The sequence below is a fragment of the Oryctolagus cuniculus genome, chromosome 9, assembly GCF_051225735.1.
Source record: "Oryctolagus cuniculus isolate XC-2025 breed Fujian yellow rabbit chromosome 9, ASM5122573v1, whole genome shotgun sequence".
Lineage (NCBI taxonomy): Eukaryota > Metazoa > Chordata > Mammalia > Lagomorpha > Leporidae > Oryctolagus > Oryctolagus cuniculus.
In genome coordinates this window covers 74,561,789-74,578,266 of record NC_142875.1, presented here as the reverse complement: position 1 = coordinate 74,578,266, position 16,478 = coordinate 74,561,789, and the positions used below count along the sequence as shown (strand labels likewise).

General features: G+C 39.2%; 1 protein-coding gene across 1 annotated transcript in view; it reads left to right on the top strand.

The window, feature by feature from the left end:
- FREM2 (FRAS1 related extracellular matrix 2) overlaps positions 1-16,478 on the top strand; it is a 217,465-nt gene that overhangs the window by 155,212 nt on the left and 45,775 nt on the right. The window contains exon 7 of the mRNA XM_017350619.4: positions 13,725-13,874. Within this exon, the coding sequence (XP_017206108.4) occupies positions 13,725-13,874 (150 nt within the window). The remainder of the gene's footprint in view (positions 1-13,724; positions 13,875-16,478) is intronic.

Sequence of the window (16,478 nt, the reverse complement as noted above, 5' to 3'; positions counted from 1 at the left end):
AAAAGTGGGGAAAAGACCCAGTTAAAATTATTTAGAACTATTTTTGAAGATATTGCTTTTGGGAGTTCACCAGAAAATTTTTCCGTCTTTGCTTTTTTTTTTTTTTTTCAAAAGTAACATAAAATCCATGAGGAAAAAATCTGTTAAATGTGTTGCAAATGAATGTATGTAGAAAATGTCTACCAAGGCCGGCGCCGCAGCTCAATAGGCTAATCCTCCGCCTATGGTGCCTGCACCACGGGTTCTAGTCCCGGTCGGGGCACCAGATTCTGTCCCGGTTGCCCCTCTTCCAGGCCAGCTCTCTGCTATGGCCCGGAAGTGCAGTGAAGGATGGCCCAAGTCCTTGGGCCCTGCACCCCATGGGAGACCAGGATAAGTACCTGGCTGCTGCCATCGGATCAGCGCAGTGCGCCGGCCACAGCGCGCCAGCCGCGGCGGCCATTGGAGGGTAAACCTACGGAAAAGGAAGACTTTTCTCTTTGTCTCTCTCTCTCTCTCACTGTCCATTCTGCCTGTCAAAATAAATAAATAAATAAATAGAAAATGTCTACCAAAGGAGGTGAAATTTCTTCATAATCCTACCCTTACAAAATAAGTAATTAGCAGTATTCCTTTCCTTTGCAGCAATAATATATACACACATTTTAATAAAGTTGAATTATTTTACACATACCATTCCATAACAATCATGTAAAAATTTCATTACAGAAAAATAGAAAAGTAATTGAGTATCAATGTGTTGTATGTAAAATTAATCTACATTAGCACTTTTCCTAATTGCTTAAGATCTTTTAAAGGATATAAACACTACACATGAAAAACAAAGTCCCCTTTAATATCACTCAACTACTCTTAGGTCTCAAGAGCATCTATGATCATAAGTTGAAAATGTCTTTATTTCTTGTTTTAAAAAATCAGTTTTATACTTTAAGATCTGGTTATTTTGATACATTTGTTTCCCTCCCCCTGATTTTGTAAGCATAAACAAATAATTTGCAATAACTTTCCTTGTAAATGTTTTGGGGTATACATGTGTGGAACTTCTCTAGAGAATTAAAGGTAGAATTTCTGAATCACACTGGGTGAACCATTTCAATTTGACAAGATATTTCCAGTCCTAACCTCTCCAAAGTGATCAAATTTACATTTTCAGTGGAAGCACCTGACTCTCTCTTGTTCCATATTATTGAACTGTCTAGGTGGTTTTTTTTGTTTTTTTTTTTGTTTTTTTGTTTTTTGTTTTTTTTTTTTTTTGACAGGCAGAGTGGACAGTGAGAGAGAGAGACAGAGAGAAAGGTCTTCCTTTGCCGTTGGTTCACCCTCCAATGGCCGCCGCGGTTGGCGCGCTGCGGCCGGCGCACCGCGCTGATCCGATGGCAGGAGCCAGGAGCCAGGTGCTTTTCCTGGTCTCCCATGGGGTGCAGGGCCCAAGCACCTGGGCCATCCTCCACTGCACTCCCTGGCCACAGCAGAGAGCTGGCCTGGAAGAGGGGCAACCGGGACAGAATCCGGCGCCCCAACCGGGACTAGAACCCGGTGTGCCGGCGCCGCTAGGCGGAGGATTAGCCTAATGAGCCGCGGCGCCGGCTTGTCTAGGTGTTTTAATATTGTATCAAGTGGTATCCCATTGTTGTTTTACTTTTCATTTCTCTAAGAGATGAGTTACATATAACAATACAAGTTTCTTTTTGAGATTTGTTTATATGTTTCCAGTTTTTTCCATTTATTATTAAACTTTTGGAAATCTATGGAAATTTTTACTTGCTTTGGATCATAGCCTTTCCTTTTGGTGAGGGGAGGGAAGACAGGGATACACAAATGCCTTAGACAGATTATGTTGTAAATTTTTCTGTATTTTTGCTAAATTTCTGTGTCTCTTCCATGATTTACTGAGGACTGCACAATAAGAAACCCTCTCTAACTGCATGTTAATCAGTATTTTCCTGTAATTCTGCTCTTTTTTGCTTTATATTTTTGTCATTACTTTTTTTAAAAGATTTTATTTATTTATTTGAGAGTTAAAGTTACAGACAGTGAAAGGGAAAGAGAGAAAGATCTTCCTTCCATTGGTTCACTCCCCCAAATGGCCACAATGACCGGAGCTGTGCCGATCCAAAGCCAGGAGTCAGGTGCTTCTTCCTAGTCTCCCATGCGAGTGCAGGGGCCCAAGGACTTGAGCCATTCTTCTACTGCTTTCACAAGCCACAGCAAAGAGCTGGATTAGAAGAGGAGCAGCTAGGACCAGAACTGGCACCCATATGGGATGCTGGCACCACAGGCGGAGGATTAACCTACTGTGCCACAGTACTGGCCCCTGTCATTACTTTTTATCTCTTTTTTATTTTATTTAAGTTATATAAGTTTCTTGTATTTCACATATACAGATTTAGGAACATAATAATACTCTCCAACTGACCCTCCCTCCCACTCATGCTCCACACTTCCTCCTTTCTCTCCCATTCTAACTCTTAATTTTTACAAATATCTTTCAGTTTACTTAATGATCTTAAAGTTGACCCTATACTAAGTAAAAGAGTTTAAAAATACTATGAAGAAAAAAATGCTATTCCTCAACAGTGGAGACAAGTGTTGTAAACAATAATCAAATCTCAAAATGTCCATTTCACTCCAATACATTACATTTCAGGTACTCTATTAGTTACCTCAGATCAAGGTCAATATCTAGTATCTGTCTTTTGGGGACTGGCTTATTTCACCAAGTATAATGGTTTCCAGTTGCATCCATTTTGTTGCAAAAGACAGGATTTCATTTTTTATAGCTGAGTAGTACTCCGTAGTGTTGTGTGTGTGTGTGTGTGTATATATATATATGTGTGTATATATATGTATATATATATGGTAATTTCTTTATCCAATCAACAGTTGATGGACATCTAGGTTGATTCCACATGTTAGCTATTGTGAATTGAGCTGCCATGAACATGGGGATGCAGATAACTCTTTCATATGTTGATTTATTTTGGTTTGGGTAAATTCCCAGAAGTGGAATGGCTGGATCATATGGTATGTCTTTATTCAGATTTCTAAGGTATCTCCATACTGTCTTCTACAGTGGCTGCACCAGTTTGTATTTCCACCAACAGTGGATTAGGGTACCTTTATCCCTACATCCCCACCAGCATTTGTTGTTTGTTGATTTTGGTGTGAGACCCATTCTAACTGGGATGAGGTGAAACCTCTTTGTGCTTTTAGTTTGCTTTTTCCTGATGGGTAGTGATCCTGAGTAATTTTTCATGTGTTTCTTGATCATTTGAATTTCCTCTTTTGAAAAATACCTATTCAACTTCTTTTACTATTTCTTGACTGGATTATTTGTTGTGTTGTTGTTGAATTTCCTGAATTCTTTATAGATTCCTGATGTTAAGCCTTTATTAGTTGCATAGTTTGCAAAATTTTATTCCCCTTCTGTCAGTTGTCTCTTCACTTTAAAGTGTTTCTTTTGCAGTGCAGAAGCTTCTCAGCTTGAAGTAATCGCTTTTGTCAATTTTGATTTTGATTACCTGTGCATCTGGGGTCTTTTCCCAGAAGTCTTTGCCTATGCCAATGTCTTGCAGAGTTTCTCCAATGTTCTCTAGTAACTTGATGGTATCAGGTCATAGATTTGGGGCTCTCATCTTTTTTGAGTGGATTTTTCGGTAAGATAATATAGGGGTGTTGTTTCATGCTTCTTTCTGCATGCAGAGATCCAGTTTCCCCAGCACCATTTGTTGATGAGACAGTCATTGCACTGGGAATTGATTTTAGCTCCTTTGTCAAAGATAAGTTTATTGTAGATGTGTAGATTGATTTCTGGAGTTTCTATTCTGTTCCATTGATCTACACAATGGTTTTTGAACAAATATCAGACTGTTTTGATTATAGCTGCCCTGTAGTATGTCTGGAATCTGGTATCGTGGTGCCTCTGTTGTATAAGATTGCTTTAGTTATTCAGGGTCTCTTGTGTTTCCCTGTGTATGTTAGCATCATTTTTTTCTGTATCTGAGAAGAATGTCATTGGTATTTTGATTGGGATCATACTGAATCTGTAAATTTCATTCATTAGCATGGACATTTTGTTGTTATTGATTCTTCCAAGTCATGTAAATAACAACTTTGCCCTAATGTTTTTCCATAAATGTTCCCATTGTTTATTTGGTATTTTTTCTACTACTACTGGATGATTTTCTGCCTTCACATTCTGTCATTAGGATGGCTATCTTTCTGTGTTTCTGTGTGTAGCACATCCTTAAGCATCTTCTGTAAGGCTGAATGAGTGGCAACAAATTGTTTCAATTTCTGTTTGTTGTGGAAGGTCTTTTCATTCATAAATGAGAGCTTTGAAAGGTACAACATTCTTTGTTGGCAGTTTTTTACTCTTAAGACTTGAACTGTATTTTATCATTCTCTTCTAGCCACAGTGCTGGCCCCTCCTTATTCTTTATTTTTTAAATTTCTATTGGTTTCTCTTCTTCTGGAGACAACACTTACTTCAACAGATACTTAACTATCTGTGCAACAAAGTTTACTCTCTTGATAAAGATAAAGATGTTAGAACAGTTTAGCTATTCACTGGACTCCTACATTGATAACTTCCTTACTGGTGCCTCAATCTTTAGTTTCAGCATTTTATTGAAAATGTCAATTATGGTTATTGTTCATGCATTTATGAATATTTATTTGAATTTACCAGCATATCTTATTTCTTTGTTCAACATAGTTTCCTGCATCCTCAGTCCTTTAGAATTACTTTTGTACTTTTAGTGGTTTTTCAGGTTGCATCTGACAGTAGTTAAATCTCTTTACCTTTGATTCTTGAGAACTCTCTATATGAGCATTTCAAAAAGTTCAGGGGAAAATGGAATCAAAAGATAAATTTTCTTGGTACAAAAAAATTGCATAGCTTTTTCACAATCACATTTTCCCTAAATTTTTTGAAGTTTTCTCTTATTTGGCTATCACTCTTCAATCGTGTTTTAGTTTGTCACCAACAAATCCCTAAGAGTTGACTCACTCCCTACATCTAAACATAGAGTACAGCAGAACCACAAATCTTTGACTCTGCTTACCTGTATGAGGCTCTATTCAGAGATGTCTATCTTTTTTGCTAATTTTGTTTTTTTTAGTTTAAAAAGGTAATAAATATTTAACATTTTACCACATTTACTTCAAATATAGACATTATGCACATAAAATATATTTACTATTTTTCCTCAAAAACCAAGATACCAGTACCATAAAGTGAGGGATTCATGACAGTGATCATAATGTAGACAAAGAAGGATGTATTGTCATTTGAATGGGTGGAACTTAGTGGAGCAATACATATGTACCAAATGATATATCATCTACAAAATTTTTCATACTCTTGATATGTAAGTAGATAGATAGATAGATAGATAGAACATCACAAATAAGAAAAAAACATGATATCTGTCTTCCAGCATCGGGCTTATTTCACTCAGCATAATGACTACCAGTTCCAACCATTGAGATGTTTATCTTAATTTGACCATAGTCCTCTCTTTCCTTAGCAAATATATTAATGATTAAGGGGAAATTTTTCAAAGATAAGAGTAAAATTTCTAGTCTATTATTGCTACTAGGGAAGCTAGGTGGACAGTAAAAAGATAGAGGGAAAAAGATATAGACATAGATAGAGTATATCCCTTCTCACAGATTCTTTTGAATGTATCTTTGTCTACTTATCCTACTACTTCTTTATTATTAATCCTGAAATATTGCATTTCTAGGTGAAAATCTTGTCCAAAAAATACTTTGAAAATATGTTACATTTAAACTCCATTCTTGCCACCAGCGTAGTTGAGGACTCAGACTTTATCTAAGTATGAATCTTAACTCCTCTGTTTCCCTGTTAACTGACATTGGGCAAATCTCTTAATTTCCCTAATACTTCACTTCCTCTTCTGTGACAATAGAATTACTGTAATACATATCTCACAAGGTAGTAGAGAAGATGAATAAGGTACTGAATTTAAAACAATTGATATGAAACTAACAACTAAGTCATCACTGCTAAACATGATGAAATTAACTGAAACAACATGAAGATTGCTAACACCAAGTTCATTGCTTGTGGTTTTTTAAAACACTAGTGATATACCTGTGTATAGGGAAGGGTATATGGAAAATATCTGTATCTTCTACTGAATTTTGCTGCAAACCTCAAAGTACTCTTTTAAAAAAGTCATAAGTCTAGGGGCTTTGTGGCACTGTGGATTAATTCACTGCTTGCAATGTCAGCATCCCATATAGGAGTGAGATACAAAAACAATCAAATACCTTGGAATAAACTTAACCAAGGATGTCAAAGATCTCTACGATGAGAATTACAGAATCTTAAAGAAAGAAATAGAAGAGGATACCAAAAAATGGAAAACTCTTCCATGCTCATGGAATGGAAGAATCAACATCATCAAAATGTCCATTCTCCCAGAAGCAATTTATAGATTCAATGCAATACCAATCAAAATACCAAAGACATTCTTCTCAGATCTGGAAAAAATGATGCTGAAATTCATATGCAGGCACAAGAGACCTCAAATAGCTAAAACAATCTTCTACAATAAAAACAAAGCCGGAGGCATCACAATACCAGATTTCAGGACATGCTAAAGGGCAGTTATAATCAAAACAGCATGGTATTGGTACAGAAACAGATGGATAGACCAATGGAACAGAATAGAAACACCAGAAATCAATCCAAACATCTACAGCCAACTTATATTTGATCAAGGATCCAAAACCAATTCCTGGAGCAAGGACAGTCTATTCAACAAATGGTGCTGGGAAAACTGCATGTCCACATGCAGAAGCATGAAGCAAGACCCCTACCTTACACCTTACACAAAAATCCACTCTACATGGATTAAACATCACCATCAAATTATTAGAGGACATCAGAGAAACCCTGCAAGATATAGACACAGGCAAAGACTTACTGGAAAAGACCCCAGAGGCACAGGCAGTCAAAGCCAAAATTAACAATTGGGATTACATCAAATTGAGAAGTTTCTGTACTGCAAAAGAAACAGTCAAGAACGTGAAGAGGCAACCGATAGAATGGGAAAAAATATTTGCAAATTATGCAACCCATAAAGGATTAATAACCAGAATCTACAAAGAAATCAACAAACTCCACAACAACAAAACAAACAACCCACTTAAGAGATGCCAAGGACCTCAATAGACATTTTTCAAAAGAGGAAATCCAAAGGGCCAACAGACACATGAAAAAATGTTCAGGATCACTAGCCATCAGGGAAATGCAAATCAAAACCACAGTGAGGTTTCACCTCACCCCAGTTAGAATGGCTCACATTCAGAAATCAACTAACAACAGATGCTGGCGAGGATGTGGGGAAAAAGGGACACTAACCCACTGTTGGTGGGAATGCAAACTGATAAAGCCACTATGGAAGTCAGTTTGGAGATTGCTCAGAAACCTGAATATAACCCTACCATACAACCCAGCCAACCCACTCCTTGGAATTTACCCAAAGGAAATTAAATTGGCAAATAAAAGAGCTGTCTGCACCTCAGTGTTTATAGCAGCTCAATTCACAATAGCTAAGACCTAGAATCAACCCAAATGTCCATCAACATAAGACTGGATAAAGAAATTATGGGACATGTACTCCATAGAATATTATACAGCAGTAAAAAAAAAAAAAATCCGGTCATTTACAACAAAATGGAGGAATCTGGAAAACATCATGCTGAGTGAAATAAGCCAGTCCCAAAGGGAAGAATATCATATGTTCTCCCTGATCGGTGACAACTAACTGTGCACCTAAAAGGAAACCTGTTGAAGTGAAATGGACACTATGAGAAACAATGACTTGATCAGCCCTTGTCCTGACTGTCGAGGAACAACTTACTATTTTATTCCTTTTAGTATTTTGTTTGTTCTACTTAATACCATTGGTTGAACTCTTTAATTAACACACAATTATTCTTAGGAGTTTAAATTTAACTGAAAATTGATCCCTGTTAAATATAAGAGTGCTCCTCTTCCAGGCCAGCTCTCTGCTGTGGCCCGGGAGGGCAGTGGAGGATGGCCCAAGTGCTTGGGTCTCTGCACCCGCATGGGAGACCCGGAGGAAGTACCTGGCTCCTGGCTTCAGATCGGCACAGCACCAGCCATAGCGGCCATTAGGGGAGTGAACCAATGGAAGGAAGACCTTTCTCTCTGTCTCTCTCTCACTGTCTACAACTCTCTCTCTCTCTCTCTCTCTCTCTCTCTCACTGTCTAACTCTGCCTGTCAAAAAATACAAACAGGCAAACAGGCAAGGAGAGTATAAGAGTTAAGACTTTGTTAGGGGAAGAAAGGGTGCTTCCCACGGTTCCCGGGAGCAAGAGTTATCCAGATGAAGAGGGCAAGAGTGATTGAAAAAAGGGCAGTGATATAGTAAAGGCTGGGAATGGAACACTCAAGACATTGGAGACTCTGGATCATTGAGTAGAAAAGAGACTAACGTGAGGTTAAAAAGTCAAATCGAGGCCAGATATTACAGTCTTACAAACCACAATAAGGAGTTTGTGAACAATCCTAAGAGCAATAAAATATATTGATGAGATTTGCTTTGGACCTGGACACTTTGATAAAGGGTCTGGTTAAGTGGGTGCTGGGGGAATTCAAGAAACAGGTGATACTGACCATATCTAAGGTAGTGGTAGTAACAAAAAGAGAAACTGAGGATGAGGAGTGGATGTGACTATACTAGCTCTGGTTTGGAGAAGTTTATTTGAATTGCCTTTGCGAAGTGGGTTGAGTAGACAGTGAATTATCAAGGTCCTGAGCTCACAAGACAGATCTGAGCTGGAAACAGTTTTAGAAGGTTCATTTATATTATTTTCAGCACTACACCGAAAGACAACATAAAAGCTTTTATTTCATTGAATTCTAAGCAAACACGTGAGTTCTAAAAGGCTTAGTTGACTGATAGTCCACATTCATGTGAGTAAATAAGATTGGGTCCAGATAGCAATTACCATGGGTACCTCTCCCTTTCATCTTATAACACATAACATGATTGTGAACATCAATCTAGACATACACACACACACACACACACAGAGTTCACTTTTTCAAGGTGGGCGGCAAACTTAAATGATTTTACCTTTGTCTCAGTTACAGGTGTGTGTGCTATGTAACTTGCCAAGCTTTATCTTCTTTTATGTTTGTAGAAAACAAATGTGATCATATCTGTGTGGGGTATAAAGTATCCCCAACCATGACCAGTATATTAATGTTTAATGAGCTCAAGTAGACTCTGCTATAGTCAGTGTCTCGCTCTGTTCCCTCCACTTCACAGTGTGACACCAGGAAGGACAGAGAATGCAGTTCTTCTGCCCTTAATGAAGTTCACTCTCTTTCATGAGGCCAACTAAAAATCCCCCTGGGGCTCCTCTCACACACATTGGATGTAACTTGGCATTCTTCTGCCGGGGGAATGCATTCTGAAGTGCCATCTGAGGGTGGTGGAGTGATGAGGAATGACTTTTTGATGGTATTATGTGGGTGGTGGTGGCAAGATGTGTTACTTTACTAGATCATCCTCTGATTTCAACTAATAATACTAGCCACTTACATTTTTCCCAGTAAGCCTGTGAACTTCAATTGAGCTACATTGTAACACTGTGTGTTTAAGAGTTGAACTACTGGGGGCTGGTGCTGTGGCATAGCGGGTAAAGCCACTGCCTGCAGTGCCGGCATCCCATATGATCCCGGTTCAAGTCCCGGCTGCTCCACTTCCAATCCAGCTCTCTGCTATGGCCTGGGAAAGCAGCAAAAGATGGCCTAAGTCCTTGGGCCCTTGAACCCGTATGGGAGGCCCAGAAGAATCTCCTAGCTCTGGTGGTTGCAGCCACTTAGGGAATGAACCTGTGGATGGAAGACTTTTCTCTCTCACTCTCTGCCTCTGTAACTCCACCTTTTAAAGAAATAAATAAATCTTTTAAAAAAAATTGAACTACAGAGTTAAATAAGCTTTTTAAAATTTACTTCAAGTTGCAACACAAATATTTCTCTCTTTAAGTGCTTTTTTAAAATATTTATTTTATTTATTTGAAATTCAGGATGACACAAAGAGAGGGAGAGACAGAGAGAGATCTTTCATCCACTGGTTCATTCCCCAAATGGCTGTAACAGCCAGAGCAGAGCTAGGCTGAAGCCAGGAGCCTGGAACTCCATTGGGGTCTCCTACATGGTTGGCAGGGACCCAAGTGCTTGGGTCGTCTTCCACTGCTTTCCCTGGAGCATTAGCAGGAGTAGGATCGGAATTGGAGAAGTCAGGACTGACTGGCACTCATATGGGATGCAGGCAGGGGTTTAACCCGTCGTACTACAATGCAGCCACATAATACGATTATTTCCACAACTGATCTACAGACTTCTTTGATTTGTCTAATAGTCAGGGAAACAAAATTTTCCAAAGAGAAATTATTTAAAAATATTATTGATAAATAATAATTATTTGTTATAACAAATCAGGTTCTGAATTTCACACAGATACCCTTCAACCATTGAAATTCTTCATCCTTTTGTCCTTCTTTTATTTACTTGGTGCTCACTAAAATGTTCAAAGAATATCTTTCCATTTTTCTTAAGTGACATCTGTAACTCAATTCACTGCTTGAAGAAGTTTTAGCTCATTTACATTACATACAGCTTTGTCACCATGCTGACAATTATAATAATATTCAAAGCTTAGAGATTTTGAAATGATAAACCGAAATCAAAATAATCTCTTTAGCTCTCATTCATTAATATTTAATGTATATATGTATGTATGTATATATGTATCAGAGAGCCTTCCCTGCTGTATTTCACAACCCACTATCACAACTCAGGAACTTAATTTCTGTGATAATATGGCTTGCCAAGAATGTGAAGAGACTCAGAGACATCATTTGTTGGAGACAGATGATTGAGGCTCCGTGATAATTTTAAAGCTTTGTAAACTACAGGCAGGCATGCCTGGTTTGGCCATCTGGTCAGAATAAGCGCTTTCAGGGCTCTCTGTCTTCACCTTTGCCCTCTGCTTGGGCATGAGAAATGTAAGGAATGCATTGGCTGTAGGTGAGGTCTGCTTTGACTGAGGTTAATAAGATAACACCTTCCTCTATACACATTCACTCACATACCCTAGCACTGTCCAAGTTGAAAGGATGAGAAGGAGGTGAACTTTGCTGTGGACAGATTTATCACCCCTTGATCCACAAAAAATGCAAACAAAATCCCCAGGGCTAGTTTCATATTATTCAAGAGTTCTAGGGAGCTACTTATCATGCCCACCACATGAAGGAACAAAACAAACTCTTCTAGTTTTAATAAAGATAATTTATTTGAGACAGGAAAACCAAAAATTCATCCCCAACTTGAGAAGTCAAAAAAAAGATTTCCCTTGGCTTTATGAACCATTGTAGATTTTGTGGGTCTGGGAATTCAGTTCCATGCTCTGAAACATAATGCCATCTCTTTAATGGCCTTATGTTTTAAGGAGTAACAATGCACATTTCATATCCTTTTATATTCAGTTTTTTGAATTTTTTTAAGATCTATTTTATTTATTTGAAAGAGAGTGACAGAGAGAAGAAGAGAGAGAAAAATCTTCCATCTGCTGGTCCACTCCTCAAATGGCTGGATTTGGTCAGGATTGGTCCAGGCCAAAGCCAGGAACCTGGAAATCCATCCTGATCTCCCACATAAGTGGCATAGGCCCAAGCACTTAGGCCATCTTCTGCTGCTTTCCCGGGGAGCATTAGCATAGAGGTAGATCAGAAGTGGAGCAACTGGGACTCAAACCAGCACTCTGATATGGGATGCTAACATTGCAGGCAGCAGCTTAACCCTCTGCACAACACCACCATCACCACCACCACCCCAACCTGCCCTAGTCCTTTTGAATCTTGTAAAACCACAGGCAAATGATTAGAATGTTTCAATCCAACGAGTTGGTTTGCCTTATGTGTGTACATTCAATTAATATATCTTTGTTAATGATTGTTTATAAAATAAGCTCACAGTGGGGAAAATATATACTATTTTTGAAATTTCCTGTTTTTCAAAATACATTCCCTTTTTAAAGTGAGTCCATAGCTGACTTCCCTGCAGACACCTCAGACTTCGGCAGTTGTAGCACAAAGCAAACTGACACTCAAGGTAGAACCACACAGGAAACAATGGCTAGATTGTTTCAAATTAATCACCAATATGAGCAAAATACAAAGTCCCAGAGCATTTGCCCTAGAATAGTGACTGAAGTCACTTTAGTGAAACCCCAGCTGGTGTAGAGCATCCCCCAATCTCTGCACATACCCTGAAATGAGGCCCTGTTTCCCTAAAGTCTTCAGGACTGGTAATTGTACAGATTCAATCTAGTTATACCACGATGTTCTAACCCTTTGGTTAGATCCAACCCAAATACACTGGCTTCAACCTAAATCTAATGTGTCCTAGAAGATGGCATAGCGCAAGTATGAGATATTTCAACAAGTTTATGGAAAGATGAAATTGGAAGTATGAGTTTGGGTGGGCATTTAACCCAGCAGTTAAGACGCCTCTAGGGATACATCCTATATCAGAGTGTTTAGGTTCGAATCCTGTTCCCCTCCCAACTTCAGCTTCCTGATAGTGTGCACATTGGGAGGAAGCAGTTGTGGATCAGGTAATTGTGCTCCTGACTCCCATATGAGAAACCTCGGTTGAGTGCCTGGCTCCTAATTTTGACACCAGCCCAGCCTGGTGGTTTTGAACAGGCAATTGTGATCTCTATCTATCTCTCCCTACCAAATAAGTAAAGTAATTAATTAACATTTAAAAATATAAAATATAAAAGTATGAGTTGGTCTTAGCACAAAATTTTGGTGCAAATTTTTTTTCATAAAACATGAAAATGTGCATTATGAAAAAATTATGCATGGATTTTAAAAATTTCATGCACCAAAATTAACTCCTTTCCATTTTTTCAATTTTTTAAAGTATCTTATAGCTGTTCTCTGTTCCACCATGCCAGGAGATGATATAATGAATAGCAGAACCAAACCTAAAAATATTTGGTCTCATTTGTTTTTTTTTTCATTCGGTTCCATTTTTACAGCCCAGCTTCAAGGAGATACATTTAAAGACCATTTATGATCCCACATTTGAGGGACAAACTGTCTCATGCCTCAGGATGAGAAGGATCCATGAAGCAGTCTACTCTATGCATTTTTGTTTTTAAACAATAGCACTTCTGACCTGAAAATTTGTAAATAAGTACATTAAAAAGGTGTTATCTGGGGCCTGTGCTGTGGTGTAGCAGGTGAAGCCACCACCTGCAGTGCAAGCATTCCAGGTTGGCGCCAGTTCGAGTCCCAGCTGCTCTCTGCTGTGGCCTGGGAGAGCAGTAGAAGATGGCCCAAGTCTATGGGCCCCTGAGTCCACTTGGAAGACCCGGAGGAAGCTCCTGACTCCTGGCTTCACATCAGTGCAGCTCAGGCCGTTGCGGCCATCTGGGGAGTGTCTGTCTCTGCCTCTCTGTGAATCTGCCTTTCAAATAAATAAATAAATATTTTTAAAAAAGGTGTTATCATACCCAAAATTATGAAGAAATAAGTAAATCCATAAGATGTAGCTATCTCTTCTCTAGAATCACAGCAGTGGGGTTTCAAGGGAAAAAATGAACAAAAATAATTTCTGTTGTGTTCCTATTCCTAACAGAACCTGTCTTCTACTTTGGTGATGTCAAGTACTCTGTGGATGAGAGTGCTGGCTACGTGGAAGTGCAAGTGTGGAGGACAGGCACCGACCTGTCTAGGTCTTCAAGTGTCACAGTGAGATCTCGGAAAACAGATCCTCCCTCTGCAGAGGGTAAGCAGTTTCCTGCATCAGCCCTTTTGATTCTCTACAGTGTTCAACTACCAAGACACAAAATAATTTAAAGCTAAAGTACTTCACTCCTATTAAAGCATTATGGCTGAATGAAATTTTTTTCCTGCAATTATTTCTATATGGCGAAGAACCTGGGCTTTATTTACTACTCTGGGAAAGTACATTTAAAGGGCCATGAAACACAGACTAGCGTTGCAAATGTAAGACATGAAGACTGAATTCTTACACCTATGTTCACATGAATTTGTTCTCAATTCCTGCCAAATCTAAAATTGGGGAATGTTGTACCATGTGTGTGAAAATGATCATGGTGACTGCCCTCACAGAAATCTAATGACCGTTAACTGTCATGCAAAAAAGCACCTTTGATTGGCTCCCTCTTCATCTTAACCTAGCATCCTCATAAATGCTTCAATTAGATATACAAACTTTCCTAGCCAGCCCAACCCTGCCTTTTATTTCAGGCGCTACATCTCCAACAAGTTGATCATAAAATTGAAGGAAAGCAAAGGATTCGAATTTTCCTTGTTTTTCCTAAGTTACCAGCAATATTTTTCATAAATACACACATGCATATTATACATACATCACACAAAGCAAACAGAAGTAATACCATTTTAAAACTGATTCTTAGGGACCGGCGCAGTGACGCACTAGGTTAATCCTCCGCCTGTGGCACCGGCATCCCGTATGGGCATTGGATTCTAGTCCTGGTAGCTCCTCTTCCAGTCCAGCTCTCTGCTGTGGCCCAGGAAGGCAGTGGAGGATGCCCCAAGTGCTTGGGCACCTGCTCCCTCATGGGAGACCAAGAAAGAAGCTCCTGGCTCCTGGCTTCGGATCGGCGTAGTTCCAGCCGTGGTGGCCATTTGGGGAGTGAACCAACGGAAGGAAAACCTTTCTCTCTGTCTCTCTCTCTCTCACTGTCTGTAACTCTACCTGTCAAATAAATAAATAGAAATCTTTATAAAAAAACTGATTCTTAGATGTTAACTTTTTTAAAAAAGCAGATTGTTATTTATTTATTTGAAAGACAGTTACGGGGGTGGGGGGAGAGACAGAGAGAAAGATCTTCCACCCGCTGGTTCACTCCCCAGATGGCCACAATAACTAGAGCTGGGCCAATCCAAAGCCAGGAGCCAGGAGCTACTTCCAGGTCTCCCTCATGGGTGTAGGGGCCCAAGCACTTGGACCATCTTCCACTGCTTTCCCAGCTATAAACAGAGAGCTGGATCAGAAGAGGAGCAGCCAGGACACAAACCAGAACCCATATGGGATACTGGCACCACAGCGGAAGCTTAGCCTACTACACCACAGCACTGGCCCCTGGGTCTTAACTTTTATTATGCAGTAGAATGAACACAGAGCTTTGCATGCAGCAGATGCCCAGTAATCATTTATGTAGCCAGATTAGTTGTTTCTAACAGAACAATTCAAATCAGAGATTTTGAGAAGGAAAAGAGAATAAAAGGAAAATATTGGAGGGAAAATTAGAAAAAGAAACACAAGGAGATACAAGAATCTTTTTTAAAAAATGAATAAAGAAGATAGGGCCAGCACTGTGGCGCAGTGGGTAAATGCCCTGGCCTGAAGTGCTGGCATCCCATATGGGTGCCAGTTTGAGACCTGGCTGTTCCACTTCCTATCCAGCTCTCTGCTATGGCCTGAGAAAGCAGTAGAAGATGACCCAAGTCCTTAGGCCCCTGCACCCACGTGGGAGACCAGAAGAAGCTCCTGGCTCCTGGCTTCAGATCAGCGCAGCTCCCACCATTGAGGTCATCTGGGGAGTGAATCAGCAGATAAAACACCTCTCTCTCTCTCTCTCTTTCTCTCTCTCTCTCTCTCTCTCTCCTCTACCTCTCCTTCTCTCTCTGTATAACTCTGACTTTCAAGTAAATAAATAAATCTTAAAAAAAGAGACACCCAAACATAGTTGCATATTAAGGAGAAAAACTTACTCAAAATTTAGAGTCAGAAGAGCAAAAGTTATGAAAACAAGGAAAGAAGCAATAATAGTGAAATTTCATCACCCCACTTTCAGTCTTCATGATTGTAATGACTAAAGACCAAGACAGTTTTCATTTTAACTACTTAGAGATATACAGTAGCACCCTCATATGAAATTTCTCTTTTCATAGTCTCAGTTACTTTCAGTTAACCACAATCTAAAAGTTTTAAATAAGAACTAAACAAGTCATGAGCTTTAAATTGCATGGCATTCTAGGTAACGTGATGAAATCCTCTGCCATCCCGCTCTCTCCTGCTTAGAACATGAATTATCACTTTGTCCAGAGTGTCTGCACTATATACACTGCCTGCCCATTAATTACTGAGCAGCTCTCCCAGTTATCAGATCGCCTGTCATGACACTGCAGTGCAGTGTTCAAGTAACTCTTACTCAGTAACCGAACACTACATCAAAATGCCTAGGTCATATTTTCTCTTCATCTCATCACATAGGCAATGTATCATCTCATATCACCACAAGAGTTAGCACAGCACAATAAAATATTTTTGAGGGGGAGGAGGCTATACTTACATAGATTTTATTATAATATAATTGTCCTTTTTTAAGATTTTATTTAA